This window comes from Hippoglossus hippoglossus, chromosome 7 (assembly GCF_009819705.1).
Source record: "Hippoglossus hippoglossus isolate fHipHip1 chromosome 7, fHipHip1.pri, whole genome shotgun sequence".
NCBI classification, from domain to species: domain Eukaryota; kingdom Metazoa; phylum Chordata; class Actinopteri; order Pleuronectiformes; family Pleuronectidae; genus Hippoglossus; species Hippoglossus hippoglossus.
This window is the reverse complement of record NC_047157.1, coordinates 13,698,735-13,714,479: the sequence shown is the minus strand read 5'-3', so window position 1 is coordinate 13,714,479 and position 15,745 is coordinate 13,698,735. Positions and strand designations below refer to the sequence as shown.

Below are 15,745 nucleotides of genomic sequence, written 5' to 3'. Positions count from 1 at the left end.
AGCTGCCTTTCCAGGCCTCATCTCCACAGATGAGTGCCAAGATCAATGGAGCTCTTAGTGCAAAGCTAATTCGATCAGGACTGGCTTTGCTACTGCTGATCACAGATTTTTTTTCTGACGTGAAACAAAAACTTAATCAAGTCAAGCCCGTGTCCAATATCCTGTATTTTCAGGCGTTCCAACTCCCATAGACATCAATTAGGAGGCATTTCATATTCATTATTGAATTGTTAGGTTGGCCTGCTGAGAAGAGGTGTGGAGATGGAAGTAGTGAACTGCTGTGTAAAGTGGTCTGGCCCGTTTTGCTGAGAGTAGCAGGAACGCTGCCTTTTCTCCAGCGGAGCAACTGGCATCATAAATAAGCTAAGAGCCTGTGTTTTTAGAGCGATGAGGTGTCTCCGGCTTTGACGTTGAGCAGAGAGAAAGGGTTGAAGGGCATATTGACCCACTTGTACTGGTAAGCGAAAAGCAGACTCTTCAGTGGCCCCATTAATTATTGTTTGATGCTAATAAAGTTGGGGGGGATGGGGCATGTTATGAGACATAATTATTCATCCCAGAATTTCCCCTCGACGAGCCTTGTTCCCCTTCCCCTTGTGCTCAGTAAGGACGCTACCGGGACTGTCAATTGACTGCAGCAGGAGAAGATGTCCCCTCAGCCTTTTAAGGAGGGGACAGGAGGGAACAGGGTGAAGGGCGCCATTTGGCCGAGTGATATATGAGGAGAGACAGCAATATATGTAAGAAGCTGCTGAAAGAAAGATAGAAGGTCAAGGCACATTACACTCCAGCCATTTATTGGCTGAACACATACTCTGACCTGGACTGCAAATACAGTTGCTCAGCAGCAGCATTTTTTGTTTATATATGTATGTATGTATGTATGTATGTGTGTGTGTGTGTGTGTGTGTGTGTGTGTGTGTGTGTGTGTGTGTGTGTGTGTGTGTGTGTGTGTGTGTGTGTGTGTGTGTGTGTGTGTGTGTGTGTGTGTGTGTGTGTGTGTGTGTGTGTGTGTGTGTGTGTCAATGGCCTACACATTTTAGATTGACACGTGTGTATACACATAGATGAATGCAGCACTGTAGTGAATGTGCTCACAGTGACTTTTTATAAGTTGGTTGCAGTTGGAAGCTATTTTAATAAGACTGTCGCTCCACAAACCGGCCCTCCTAGATTTCCACCAGGCGACTGCATTGGCAGACGCACCAGAGACTGATTTCCTATGCATGAGCACAGCATATGGTGTGCTTAAACACAATACAAGAATAGGATTGGTTTAGAACTGTGTGTCATAACATTGTGATAATTGAGTGCACTTTGAATGGTTACTCCAGCTCTATATCCTGCATATTTTTTCTCCTTTCCTGTTACTTTGCTAAATTTTTTGAAAACAAATAGTTCATGTAAGGTCTGTGTGTTTAAAAGTGTGTGTTATTTGCATAGGCAGGGCTAAGCACTATTTCCATTGTCATTAATGGCGCGGTGACAAGAGGAGAAGCCGGCGAGGCTGCCATGGTCAAAGCCTAACATTAACATTCCAAGAATATCTGAGGCTTATTCACAGCAACTCAGCTGCACAGCCAGCTCAGTTCACCTTTGGTTTAAAGGAGACAACAGCGGGCGGATAGTCAACCTTAGCGATGTTGTCTCGGCAGTATTAATGTGCCATTGTTGTTGCACAGTGAAGGATGCAATGTGTAATCCAATATATTGCAGTTGTTAGGTCTTTGGAAAGATGAAAATATGCAGCTTGTGTTTGCTGGAGGCATAACACACTATCAGTTAGGGATCAAGTCTCCATTTCACACATGAACAGGCAGAGTTAATCTGTGGATCACTACTGTACACTGTGTAATATCCACCCTCTCCTCTCATATTTTCCCAAAAGCCCATTGTTCTAGGCTCCTGCTGCTAATGCTTCGGAAAATAGTCGTCTTTTTTTCTCGCTGAAGTGTATTTTTGGGTGAAGACCCAAGCATTCACAGGTAGTAAACCATACAGGTCTGACTCTTTAAAATTAATTATGTGTATTTGCAGCCTACCTGTGTGTGTGTGGCCTGTGTGTTTGCGGCAGGGCGCACTAAAATGCCACTGCTGTAAGAGGCCCAGTCCCAGCCACTGCATGTTTTATGAGCTGTCCTTAGAGGATATGGGAGCTCTGAGCTCAGATCTTGCTTGTTGTAGCAGAATTACCGCTTCTTTTTTTTTATATGCAGGAGAGGAAACCCGTACAGAAACGGTCTGTGACTATAGTTCAAGTAGCATGGCTGGCTGCGTGGATGCTTCACAAACTCATGATTCATATTATTCTCCCCATGTGCACTGCTTTTCCCTCTGCCTAGGATCACTGGCATGCACATCTGAGATGGTGGATGACAAGGCTGAACACTGAATATTGCACTCCCCATGTCACCCCCCTCCATTAACTGCTTTCCAAAGCCGTCCTTTTCCTTGAACAAACACATCTCCAACTGGATAATGTTCCCTGACAGTGTCTATTTGCAGTGATTACACATTGACTTGTGAGTTATAGGTCTGGTGGCGAGAATACTGGGATTATCATGGAGGATAACAAACAACGTTATGTATAAAAGACAAATCTTTTGTTGGGTGGGTGGACGTTGGTGGTTTAAGGAGAGACATTTGCATATGATATAATAGCCCTTCCTAATTAACACCACCACCATCTGCTTGAGGACTGAGCCGAGTTTGCCACATCACAGCTAAATAATTTAGACAGAGCTGGTTTTGTGTACTGACCTAATGGCTTTGTTTTTGGGAGCTGTTCCTGAAAACATCCTGAAGGATGGCCCGGCCTGTCAGAACTGTCTTATCTATCACTCTAATCTGCTGTATTTATGTTGGTTTTTCCTCTGTGTTGGCTCGTCACTCTGTGTGGCATAGTGATTAGAGTAGCTGCAGGATGTAGGGCAGCCATGTGAATACATTTCCTCCTCTCCCACACTCATTTAGACAACCAGTTGGAGTTGAAGTGACGGATAGGATCATTACGCTGATAGGCAGATCTGGGAGGAAGAGTTGGGATATTTGATTGTAGAATATCAGTGCAAGTAGTACATGATGGAGAGCTCAAATATTAAAATCTCAAGAGTCCTTTCATTTTATCAGAAGACCAAATCAAATTTTTTTTCTTTCCCATCAAATCTTTTGACTATATACATCTGATTGAGAAAATGTCATGTAACTCATTTCCTCCTCCCTCTGCTACAGCTCCCTTCCGTTTTATAGAGATAAATGTTAGATGTGTGTATGATACAGATATTTTTTTAGTCCAACTCGGCGTCGAATGTGTCCCTTGTGTGTTTTTACGTCTCCTGACCCCAGCTTTACCTCCGACTAAATTTCCATTACAACAGCATATAATTCACCAAAAAATTGAAATGTCGGCACTCCTCCAGAGGGGAAAGACACGAGAAATCATTTCAAATCAGGTACTTTATTCACACTGTCAAAGTAGCCCCGCACATCTAGATGAAAACTCAATTAAGAGCCACAATAATGATAGCGTTGACTGCTACCACATACCTTACATTCTCCCGCTTCTCTTCTCAATGACACATTGGGAGAGGTCATTTACTGTCACCGTGAGGAGGCTCACGATCACATTTCTCAAGAGTGCCTCATTTAGAGGAAAGGGGATGGGTGACAACGAACAACCCTGGCCTTTCCCTCGGGAGCCGTGTCAAAACATGATGCCCGGTAACGCAGTCAGAGCTGCGGAAATGGCCTTCAGCTTCACTCCAGCCGGACAAATGTGGCAGACAGAGAGAGGTGTCTTGAAGTAGATGGCATTGGGCTGCAAAATTAAGTCCTCCTCACAATCCCTGTAGATAATAGACCTTTTTGGTTGTGGAGCGGGCCCCTCAGGGCCATTCGGAGCACTCACAGGGAGCACCCAAACAGGGACTAGAGGAGGATTTAGCCTTCTTTTAGAGATGGAGTAGAGGCTTAGACGTCATGGAGCACACAGTCTGATCCCTGTGTCTGTGGTTGGAAGCAATTGTGGACAGTTTCTGAAAGTATTGGATGCTATTTTTAGCTCAGGAAGATGTACATTTTTAGTTTTATCTTTTTTGACATTGACAGTTTATTGTTTCCAACAGTGTTATTGCACATTAGAATCTGTTCTCAAGGAGCAGTGCTTTGCTTTTTACCTTGGGAGTCTCTAGGCAGGTTTAAATGTTGATGTTGGAAAGCCCCAAGCTATCTTTTCTCGAGCATGGCTTCTACCTACTAAACTAACCCCAGATGCCGGCTAAAAATAGAGCCTTTGTGAGCACAGCTTTAGCAGAGGGGAAACAAGATGTGGCTACTCATCAGTGAATTGAAAAACAAGTGGAGTAGACAAGTGTCTTTGCCCTGCCGATGTGAACTAAAACAGAGAGGGCCTCGGAGGATAAAGTAAGCCTTGATTGCGCCAGGTAAAGACAATGCAGGCAGGGTGCGAGGCCACAGAGAATCCCTTATGAAGTGGCCTACCCCTTGCCTCCAGCTGAGCCTTTCATTGTGCTGTTGTTTCTAGGGGGCTTGGATGGCAGTTTAGATTAGATCGCACTGAGTAATGGATTGAAGCTGACGAAAACCTGCTGCAGCTCGACATCACCACAGTTAGGATCCATGCACTGCTGTGGATGTTGCTGCTTTATTCAGATCAATTTGAGTTGCCCTCATTGTTAATAACCCTGTATATATATTCATGCTAACATTGTTCTCCTCTAATCTGTATTCATGCGAGTATTTCATTCAATCCCTTTGCAAAGCCGGCCCTAAATCCTTGCCAATCACATTTTGCTACTTCATAATTCTCCAATTTAATATGCCATGAATTACTTTTCAGTCTCTCCCCCCAAAACCGAGTGCTTCACTGTGCTGGTTATAGTGTTGTTAGATTCTATTTTGCATTTAAATGTAGAATTTCTAGTTTCTCTATTATTTGTTCTATAAAATGCTGTATGAATAGAGGTCCAGCTTTTGCAAATTCAATCCAAGATAATCAATTACTAAAAGTTGGCGGCATGAAAAAAGAAATCTTACAGCTTCATCACACTGTATAGGTTCTCAAGCAAAGCATGCTAATTTGGATGTTTATCCTTAAGATAGGTTTTGATTAAAACTACAGAGATGAGCGTGGATTTGGATAAATGTGGGAGTAACTGGAATGAATAAAACATGGCTTTTCAAAAGGCTGTTCAGTGGAGAGAGAGAGAAAAAAACTGTTAAGTAACTGAAACCTGCTGTGTGGCCATTGTGGGGGATGATGTGTTAATCGAGCCACAAACTGTGTGGTTTTTCAGGCCAGAGGTCTCATTTAAACAGGCCCGGAAAAAGAGAAATGTATTTGAGTGGGTCCCCGCTGGCTGCTAGCCCTTGACTCCATTGCAGTAATGTAAATGCTGGATTAGGAGCCGTTGGCTGGGGACCCCCTCAACCCCTCTCCAGCCACTGCCCCCTCCTCTTCGTTTCCACTAAGACAGCTGGTATCTTTCAAAGGGTCCCAACCCCTGTGATTGATGTGTAATACTTTCAAGCCTCACCTGCCGCCTCGCAGCGTTATTCATCGGCCAGGCAGCCAGTGCTGCTTTCTACTGAGCACTTTGTTTCCCGGGATGTGGGTGGAGAGCCTTCTCCCTCGCTTTTTTGTCCCTGTCTTCACTTTCTCTGTCTGCTTCTCCTCCCTCTCAGCCATCAATACATTATGACTTCTCATTGCCACAGTGTTACTACTTCACTTCACACTGACTCACTGTGTCTTACCCACTCAATTTGATCAACTTCAAATGGCTACTGATGTTCTACAAATTAGCCGTAGACGCCTGAACATATTGTTAATTGACTAGTTAAAGTGTTAACACAATCAAACATGAGCATGTCCATGTCTGTCTGGATAATTTTTTTGTTGCTTTTGGGGTTAGTAAAATAGTTATGTTAACGTCAGCAGGGTATTTGTAAAATCTAAATTTCGACTGAGGCAGTTATGTTAAGTGTATCCAGATGTAAACTAATAGCACCTAGATTGTAAAGGTACTTATGGAGGCTGGTAGCCGCCTTCGACATCAAAGAATGGGCCAGACCTCTATTTGCAACAGTTCAGATTCCTCCTTGGTTTCAGTGGAAGAGGCTTATGTTCCTGATTAGAGGAGAGAAGAGGTGCTTAGCTCATACACAGATTCTGGTGCCCCCCCCCCGGGATTAGAGCTGTGCTATCAAATGGTACCTTCATCAATGTTTTCATGATCCTCACACTTCTAATACACGCTGCTGAGTGGAGGGTAGTCTGTATTTTGCCACCCCAATATAGGCGTGTATCATGGGTGGGTGGGTGCACATGCGTGTGAGAGCTCTCTTCAGCCCTCGTGTCCTCTCTCTGCGCTAATGTGTTCTTGTGTGTATCCGCTGGCAGCCCAGTGGTCTCCGTGGTAACTCATCATTAGGTGATTAATGGGGCTGTGACGAGGCTGCGGTTTAATCAGGCCCGGTGTTTGTGTTGAAGCCGACGACAAGAGCAGCTGCCCTGTCAGTTGGTGTCTGCTCACGAGATGACAGCACCCGCTGCTGAGGAGCGCCTTTGTCAAACGTGCTTCATTATGTGTGTGTGTGCCTGTCAAAAGCTTTTCTTCCACCTTCCTCTTCTATTCTTAACCTCACACTCTCTACCTGGATCTCTCTCTCTATCCCTTTCGCTTCCACCCAGCTATCACGACCACCGTAACGTGTAGGCTGATTGCCTGGTCTGATTGCCTGGTCTGATCCCTCTGCAGGGCTGAAATAACTATTTCTACTTAATTTGTTGCAGTGGGGTCGGGGGGGCAAACAGTGGCAGCAAATGAGACATGTCCTTTGTAGGCACAGTGTGTAGGGGCAGCGTAGAGCACACAGCGGGCTGCTTCAGCTTTGCCCACTTCACTGTTTATGGAGGATTTCATTATGGCATGAGTGAGTGGTAGCTGAGCTATTCTGAGTGAACGGCGATAGCTGAAAATGGCAGTGGACCGGGAACAGCAAATGACTGGCTCAGCTTCTCTTCCCCTTCTTTCCTTACCCAGTGGATTTCTGTGTTCTTCCCTCCAGAGCTGTCATTTCACATTAACACAGTGGTGACTGTCAGCCAGGGCAGAGGGCTAGGGCTGGGTGCAGTCCAGTAAGCCAGAGTACACATACATAACCACACACAGACACACACACACAGATGAGTAAAACTGAGCCTGGTGTCATCACAGATGGTTTGCACAGAAGCTAGCCAGTTACCTCCGTTATTGAGCTTTGTGCTGGGTCTCTTCCCATCACACAGCAAACGACAAGCAGTGTCTTCTGCTGAAAAATCCTGTTGATACATTATCTCTGAGGAATTCAACAGGCTTCAAGCTAGCACTGCCTCTTTATGTTTAGTTAAAACTTCCTTTTCGGATATTGTGTTTCATTGTACACTGTACATGTAGCAGTTGTCTTTGTACTTTTCTCACTTCATTTTTTTTCCATTAATAACTCTGTTTTACCGCCTTTCTAAAATAATGGAAATGTGTGAGCAGGAAGCTGGAAGGTTCTGTTCTTTGATAAAGCTATTCAGTGCTCTCCAGAGTATACATGGTTGTGGAGGGGAGTGCCAACAATTGCTGTGATGTTGAGAGGAGTCAGTGCAGCTGCCTGATCTCTTGGAACTTATCTTGTATTTCTCACCCACAAAAGATCTCCTCCAGCATAATCCTTTTTTACTTAATGTAGTTTCTTTACAGAAAGGACAATTGTTATTGACACAGACTTATGCTAATTCTCCTTTTTCTTTTATCCACAGCTTTTCTGAAACACTGGGGTTGTTGGTGTGGCCAAATTTTCCCTGGATTTGATTGGTAAATTCAGAAGACTGAAGCCCAGGCTCACAGTCTACCTTTCACGGAGGCCCAGCCGTGAGAGGACTGAGGAAGGCACGTGGCGGATCATGACGGCCGACAAAGAGAAGGAGAGGGAGAAAGAGCGGGACAGAGACAGAGACAGGGACCGGGACAAGAGAGAGTCAGGCAAGTCCCGCCGACAGGACGGGGACCGGGGAGACCGTGAAAGTGAGAGCTCCAGGCCCCGACGCAGCTGTACGCTGGAGGGCGGGGCCAAGAACTATGCAGAGAGCGACCACAGCGAAGATGAGGACAACGACAATGGCAGCACAGGCGGAGGCAGCGGCACAGCCGAGGACGCCGGTAAAAAGGGCAAGAAGAAGACGCCCAAGAAGAAGTCACGCTACGAGCGTACAGAGAACGGGGAAATAACATCCTTCATCACAGAAGACGATGTTGTTTACAGATCTGGAGGTAAGACAGTCATGGCTGATCTAAATTTGTCAGCAGGTGAAACTACACTAACTGCAGGGAAAGTAGTCCCAACTTATAAACATCACATTCACTCCATTCTTTTCCTTCCACTTAGTTTTCAATAAGCTTCTTTTAGAAATGAGAAGACAAATGATAGTTGATTAATGGTGGATTTCTTAGTGATTGCAATCTGCTAAAGGAGTGCACATTATCCAAAGTAGCAACTCTACCAGCAGTATTATCTCCAGCTGGAGGCCAAGCATCAAATACAATGTTGACCCACTCTTTGCTTTGTCTTGGGCTGCGTCAATAAAAGTCTAAGTCGTCATTCTCTAGATGACGTGATAGTGACGACAGCTGTCATAATGCTTTTCATTCCTAGTGTAATTTGACTCACTAAACGTGTGCTATCTCTCCAAAAGGTACTCTAGTTTTCCTTTAGAGATGATTGAGCTGCGGTACAATGTCTTTATTACATTTGTTGAATGAAGCTAAAAAGAGAACCAACCTTTTCTGCAGCTGTAAACATGGCCCATCTATCAACTACTGTTTAGAAATTGGCTGTATTAGAGTGGGGAATGTCAACGGTAGGAAGCCAGGCTCACTGGTTGTGTATATAGTCTGCTCTCTATCTCACTTTCTCTCTCTCTCCCTCTCCTGCTTAACAGTGCTCTCCGCCTTGCAACTAAATCATTGCTGCCACGTCTTTTCATTTATGTAGCAGCTAGCAAAAGGTCAGGTGGAGAATGAGAGGGGGGGCACATTGTTTGGATATTTAACGGGAAGAGCGGAAATTACAGCCAGCGTGTTAGGTTAGGTTTCGTCTCCGCCAACTCTACTCACACACAAACACTCAGCCCTCCTTTATTCTCCTCATCTACTAAACAGACGAACTAAAGTAGGTGCAGTGAAATAGCTAGACATCCCCACGATATGTTCTCTGTCTAGGCGCGTTATCTGGTTGGCTGAATTATCTCTGCGCTGGTATCAGTGGAGGTCCTCAAGCAAGCAGTCACTCTGAACCAAAGCCTTGTTGTTGCTCACTCTCCATTTCTGTCCGTGTAATGCTCTGCAACGGACTCCATTGAAGACTCCACATTTCATGTTTAATAGAGAGAGAGCACAGCCGCTTTGTCTCATAGTCAATCATGCAGAGACAAGTGGGGGGGGGGGGCTGGAGAGGGAGAGAGGTAAAAACATCGGAAGCAGTCAGTCACATCAATGAAACATTCAAAAGGCATATAAACAAAGTCGACTGTCTCAGTGGATTAGCTCTGCAGAATATTTATATTTCCGCATTCGAGCAAACGGCAGAGCCAGTGTCTGATTGATGGGGAATATTTATGTTTCCTGTCTTCTCCTTCAATTAGTTTGACAGGTCTAGAGTGGCCCGAGTGTCACAGCCTGCTCCCACTGTGTATACCAGAGCTGTTAGATCGGTTTAGAGTAGGATGAGCCAGGACTAGAGCACTGGTATGCTAGTTTGTAATTTACCTCCTATTGTCAAAATGGAAGATCCTCCACCTCAGCGACAGACCTCCTGCTGTGTCTTCTGTTTATTGTTCAAGTGATAAGCTGGGTGTATGTGTGCGTGCGTGTGTTTGTGCAGAGCATGTTTTTCCTCCTCCCGCTTGTTCATTGGTAGCAACCATCTTGCAATCAGATTTGATGTGTGCAGCTTAGGCAGACACAAAGCCTGCAATGGATTATGCTTTACTAAATGTTAAATCCCTTTATAGCCGTCTAGTGACACACAATATGTAAAACTGACCACCCTCGGTGAGGGATTTAAACCGCCCCAGCCATGGGGAGAGGGAAGAAGTTGTGACGGAAAACGATAGAGGAACCATAACAAATAGTGAAACAGAATACTGTGTTGATTGCTTTTGTCACAGGGAGCTTTAGTAACATACAGGCTCATGTCATCACATACAAAATAAGTAATTTACAATAGAAACTGTCTGCATGCTCCCAATCTCCAGCCACCCACCAATCTCTATGCTTAACCTTTATATCCCTCGAAGACGGGTTCAGGAAGCTTAGTGCATATCGATTGGTGGGGAAAGGTAGAAGGAGGAGTGCAATTGGCCAATAGGTGGGCCTGCAGCTAACTCAGGCTCTGCTGCTCTTTAAAAAGGATGAAGGAGTGTGTCTGTGTCTGTACTGTTGGCCAGGGGACTGTACACCGTGCCATTTGTATGGTCGGCTGCTAGGTTGAACAGACTGACGCAGTGCAAGAAGCAGACATGCCAAATAGATCTGTACCCTGTGGCTGAGCTCTCACCACTTCCCCAGGCCCAGCCAGACACCTCCAGAGCCTACACACACACACACCCCCCAAATTATAGATTCTACATATTGCTACAGGGGGGGTCAATAGGAGTCACCCTTAAAGCATGGAGACCACTCACTTGTAAACTCACACATTACTAATAACAAAGTCTTTGTGCTCTTAGTACTGTAACACATACATGCACACTATGTACAAGGCATGCTTTTAATAGTAATAGAGACTGCAACACACACACACACGCTGAGAAAGAGAGAGCTCCATCCACGTTGCTTTCCACTGCAGCAGCTCGGCACTGCAGGTGGCTGGCAGCCATAGCATGTCTCCTTCCCTTCCTAAGTGACCGCCTGGCTGGTCTGTTTAAAATGTAGAGAGCTAATGAAAACCAGCTGCCCCTCCCAGACTCCTTCTGCCCTTGTACCTGAGTGTATTTCACACAACATGGCTGTCACTAGCAACCCACTATCAGACAAGACTTGCATTAATGTAGTAAATTGTTAATATAATGGCCGAGGTTTTGTCTGACACAGATCATTCTGTAAACTTAGAACTGACAATAATAATACTGATAATACAGATCTTTTCTGTTTGCAAGGGTTTCAGCTTTTATTTCTTTATCACAGATGAGTGATAAATTACATGAAAAACCAACAGAAAATGTCTTAATTAGATGTTTGGCCATCATGTGCCACCAAAGTAGCTTCAGTACAATTTAAAATTTGTAACAGTGCAGTTTTGTATACTTAATTGGTCAGTTGAATTTTCCTGAGACTCAGCTGACTCACTTAACTGGCCCTTTGTAGTTACTCCGGTAGACCAATGTTAAAAATTACCTAAACTTAATTCATGAACTTTTAAAGTGAACTGAATGATAACTATTTAAATTTCACTATTGGTGATTTTTGTGCAACTAAACGTCTTTTTGTAGATAGAGATTGAATTCATAGCAAAGTAAATGCTACTTCATGGGAACACAACACATCTGAGTTCTGCTTTCGGTATGGATCCTCTTGAGAAGCCAGTGCAGTGTGGTTCAGTGAGTGTTGGGTTGGTTATTACAGAGCCAAGACACCGTAGGCTAGAGCTGGATTAGCATTGCGCATCCCCTCTGCAACAAAGGCTGGGTGTCGATTGGTTTGCTGTTTCCAGTCAAGCTAACACGAGGGGCAAGCCCTCGGAGTCCTCTCATATTGAAACACAGCAGTGTGAATCTGTAGCCTGTCGCTAACTGAACAGATCTATTTTTAAAAAGCCCTCACTGCTCTCCCATCTCTCCCCACGCTAGAGACTCTGGGAAAAGGGCTTTTTAGTGAAATCCAACCACCTGCCGACTGCTAAATGAGAAAGCGTGGGCTAGCCGAGAGGGAAAGGAGAGGAGGAGGGGGTGGTGTTGTCAAAGAGCCTCTGTTCTCCCTTAGGAGCTCAGTCAGCTGTAGGCCTGCCCTATTGTAGAGAGCCGATGGTATCGCTTGCCAGGTATTTCCCTCTGCTGTTCCACCCAGAAGAAGGGAGATTTGTTGGGGCTGGTGGATGAGGAGAGAGGAAGGAAAGTTGGAGAAGAATCAAGTGTCAGTGTGCCTCCAGGCCTTGACTGCCTGTTAAACCACCCCACTGGGATCGGCCCAGCAGGAAATGGCACAAGGCAGCCTTGGTCATCAGCAGGTCTCCTCCACAGAGCTGCTGTGGTCAGTAATAACACCAGTCTCCCTCTTCTCATGATTTCTGTCGTTCTTGGCCTTGCAGTCCCCTCACACCCCCGTGGTTCCATTATTGCATTCCTTGTGCTATTTAATTTTAGGATCAGTGCACTCGAGGGGGGTGGCTCTTCTGAAGCCGCGCTATGCTCTGCAGCGTGTGCAGTTTGAGCCGAGCACCACTTGTAACAATGCAGGTGCGTCCTGCCTCATGGATAACACTCGCCACCTGCAAGCGTGGCTGAAACAAACACTCCTCTTGATTTAAGAAACCTGTCTTGTATCCAAAAAAACACGTTCATATTCTTGCTGCATTTAGCCAGTTTCATCCCATAGCACAGCCCTTCCCCCATCACTGTTTACTAAACACCAGCATATATGACTGTGTTCACAGTGTGACTTTTCCATTGTAGCTTGTCTCGTAAAAGAAAGCTAAGCAGATATCACCTCACAACTCCCCCCTCCTTTCTGCTGGAATGCTGCAGCAAATTAAACAGCATCTTATTTGCTTGAGACAAGGAGAGCAGGACGCGCTCTTCTGCTGAGGCTAGGTGTGTTTTAGATTAGACATGCTTGGCAGTAATACGAGCATAGCTGGCTGAACAATGAGCTACAGCTGAGAAATTGCTGTAGTGTTGTGTGCGCTGTGAGGTTATAGCAATGAATATGCTGTTGCTTGAAGTCGGTAGTGACAATGTAATTGGAGAAACAATGACCGCGAGGATCCGCTTTCAGTGAAGTGCTCGGGTTTGAGAAACTGCACTCAGGAGCTACATGATTATCTCCCCGTGTCGAAGTATTGAACTTTCTCTTGCTCTCTATCTCTCTGGGTGGCATGGTGGTCAGCAGTGGGGTTGAGCCAAGTTAGAAGTTAAAGTTATGGCTGCTGAGGGAGTGAGAACACTCGTCTACAAAGGCCCTGCTGCACCAAAGGCTACACCCATCCAGCTAACGCACACTTCAACCCCCCCCCAAAAAACCCATCCCCCACTCAGACCCCCGCTATGGCTAAACCCCCTAGTCCCTCCCCTTTCCACTTCTCCACTTGAGCGAGGAGACCCACTTCCAAATGCACAAAACGGCAGGAATGTTTAACAAGCCAAGCAGACCCTGGAGGAACTGTGTGGCCATGCTTCGACAAGCCCCCCCCCCACCTCCCTCCCTGAGCTCTGCCGCCCCCTTTTTTCGTTCAAACAGCAGAGACTGTAACGTTAACTTGGTTTTAACTTTCACATTCACTGAGACTTGTGTTGTAGTCTCATTCAGAGAAATGCCCTTGAGGTAGTAGACTTTTTAGTGCCCTGGATGAATTCAAAATGTGCTTTTGACGTTCGAAAGAATAGACTTGCTCGCTGGCTGTGAATGATTAAACTAGATCCCTGTCTCTTGCTTTTTTTCCCTTCTCCCCACCATGTATCTTTTTCTCTCTCCCCGTCTGTTCTTTACGCCTGTTGATGTAGTCTGGGTGTGCACGCGGAGAAAATGAATGTGCCGTCGAGGTGAAGGGACACCGAACCCTAATTCCCCCAATTTGACTCCTCCAAAAAAATGTCATCTCATTCAGATTAGTCTCTTTTGTTCTCTGCCCTCCCCCCACTCCCTCCCTCCCTGCTCCCTCCTCCGCCTCTACCCGCTTCTCTCTGTCTCTCTCAACGCACACGCACACACACACACACACACACACAGTATGTCGCTCACAGATCACACAATAGCGCTGATGGATATTTTCATTCATGTTATCTTGTAAATGACTTCCAGGGATGGCGTAGAGGAGAGAGGGGAAAAGCGAGAAGAGGGCAGTAGTGAGAGAGATATAATGCGTCACTCAGAGCCAGTGAGGGTGATAAACCCCCGCCTCCCTCCCTCCCTCTCCTTCCCTTAGAACAGCTCATTCAGCCCACAGCAGATAACAAGCCCACCCTGGGGTTACACACACATACACAGAGCCTCTCAAAAAACAAAGCCCATGATGTCACAGATGCACTCATAGACACCAGCCCCTCTACAAATGGTATCTTGGGTGTCAGAGCCATTTAATATCTTTGCCACCCCTCTTTTCCTCTGCACGCGGTAAGATAAACCACAGCCAGATCGATAACTCTGTTGACACAAACAAATAAATAAGAGATGATGGCACTGTCAGTCGCCGAATAAAAAGCTAGCCGCACATCTTTTTGTTAGGGAAAGTGCGGCTTAATCCTTCTGTACAGAATAGCGCAGCGTGTGTTTTGGTGGAGTGAGCACCAGCAGACTGTGTTGTCAGTGTAAATCCTACCTGTGGTGGCCTTTGTTCTTTAGAATCAAACCTGGCAGAGCTATGAGATAGTGGAGCTTCCCATTTTCACAGCCTTGTGTATGTATGACCGTTGGTAACGCGCATATTATAATAGCTTGTAGCGTTTCTTCCATCTGAATAGAATGTCCGGTTTCAGTGTGTGTGATCTCTTTTTCAATCAATCAAGATTCTCTGGCTTTTCATTGTTTTGCCTCTTGAGCAAGTACAAGCTGTTTTTATAGGTTATTTAAACCCGAGAATATTTTGCTCAGTTTGATCACAATCTCTGTTTTGTGTTTCAACTAAGAGCCAAGGTGAATAGGAGACTATTATGCTAATTTGACTTTTGTAAATTCAGATCTCTTCTGTAATAATTCTAACCCTTGGCTGTGTCTCGAAAGTGCTGTACTGGGCTTAGTCCCCATTATCCACCACCTCCTCCTCTTCCACCTCCTCCTCTCCTTGACAGAAGTGGTTGTGTGTTTTTTTGTCCTCTGCAGTGTGAATGTTTTTGTTAAGGAGATGAGGGTTCATGACCTGGCCATACCACGAGTCACATTCAATTAAACAGCACAGTCGGCTGGGCCACCTTCCTCACACACATTATGAGAGGGTTGCTTTTAGCACTCGAGAGGGGTTATGTCATTTGGCAACATGCTAAAACGTGAATGAGAAATTCTTGTTTTCCTGCTTAGCTAGCCAAAAGCCAACTGGATATTTATATATATAGGTGCAATGACAGAAGTTGTCATTTTATAGAAAGGGGTTACAGTGATGACTGCAGGGTGGGTTGGGGTTAAAGCTAGTATTGCTCACTGGTGTATAAAAGGAGTGGAACAATAACATAATTCCCCTTGGGCGTAATGTTTGCTTTGGAAAGGCAACCTTGTAGCGTTCCAAAAGTCCTTAATCCTATTACTCGCATTCCAATTGAATTTGACTCAAGGAGAAAAATATCTTTTCAGCAGAGGTAACAGCTCACAAAATAATGTATTACTGAGTCTGTCTGCAGAAAAACATGAAAGAGTGAACATCTTCCTTCAAACTCACACAATTTTTTTTCCCTCCCCTCTTCTCATTTGCAGATTGTGTGTACATTGAGAGTCGGCGGCCCAACACACCCTACTTCATTTGTAGCATTCAGGATTTCAAGCTGGTGAGTACA

General features: G+C 45.2%; 1 protein-coding gene across 3 annotated transcripts in view; it reads left to right on the top strand.

The window, feature by feature from the left end:
- Window positions 1-15,745, top strand: part of rerea (arginine-glutamic acid dipeptide (RE) repeats a) — a 126,218-nt gene that overhangs the window by 44,339 nt on the left and 66,134 nt on the right. For all 3 annotated transcript variants that reach the window (XM_034589618.1, XM_034589619.1, XM_034589617.1), the window contains 2 exons: window positions 7,811-8,321; window positions 15,666-15,736. In XM_034589618.1, coding sequence (XP_034445509.1) covers window positions 7,955-8,321; window positions 15,666-15,736 — 438 coding nt within the window. In that variant the 5' untranslated portion in view covers window positions 7,811-7,954. The remainder of the gene's footprint in view (window positions 1-7,810; window positions 8,322-15,665; window positions 15,737-15,745) is intronic.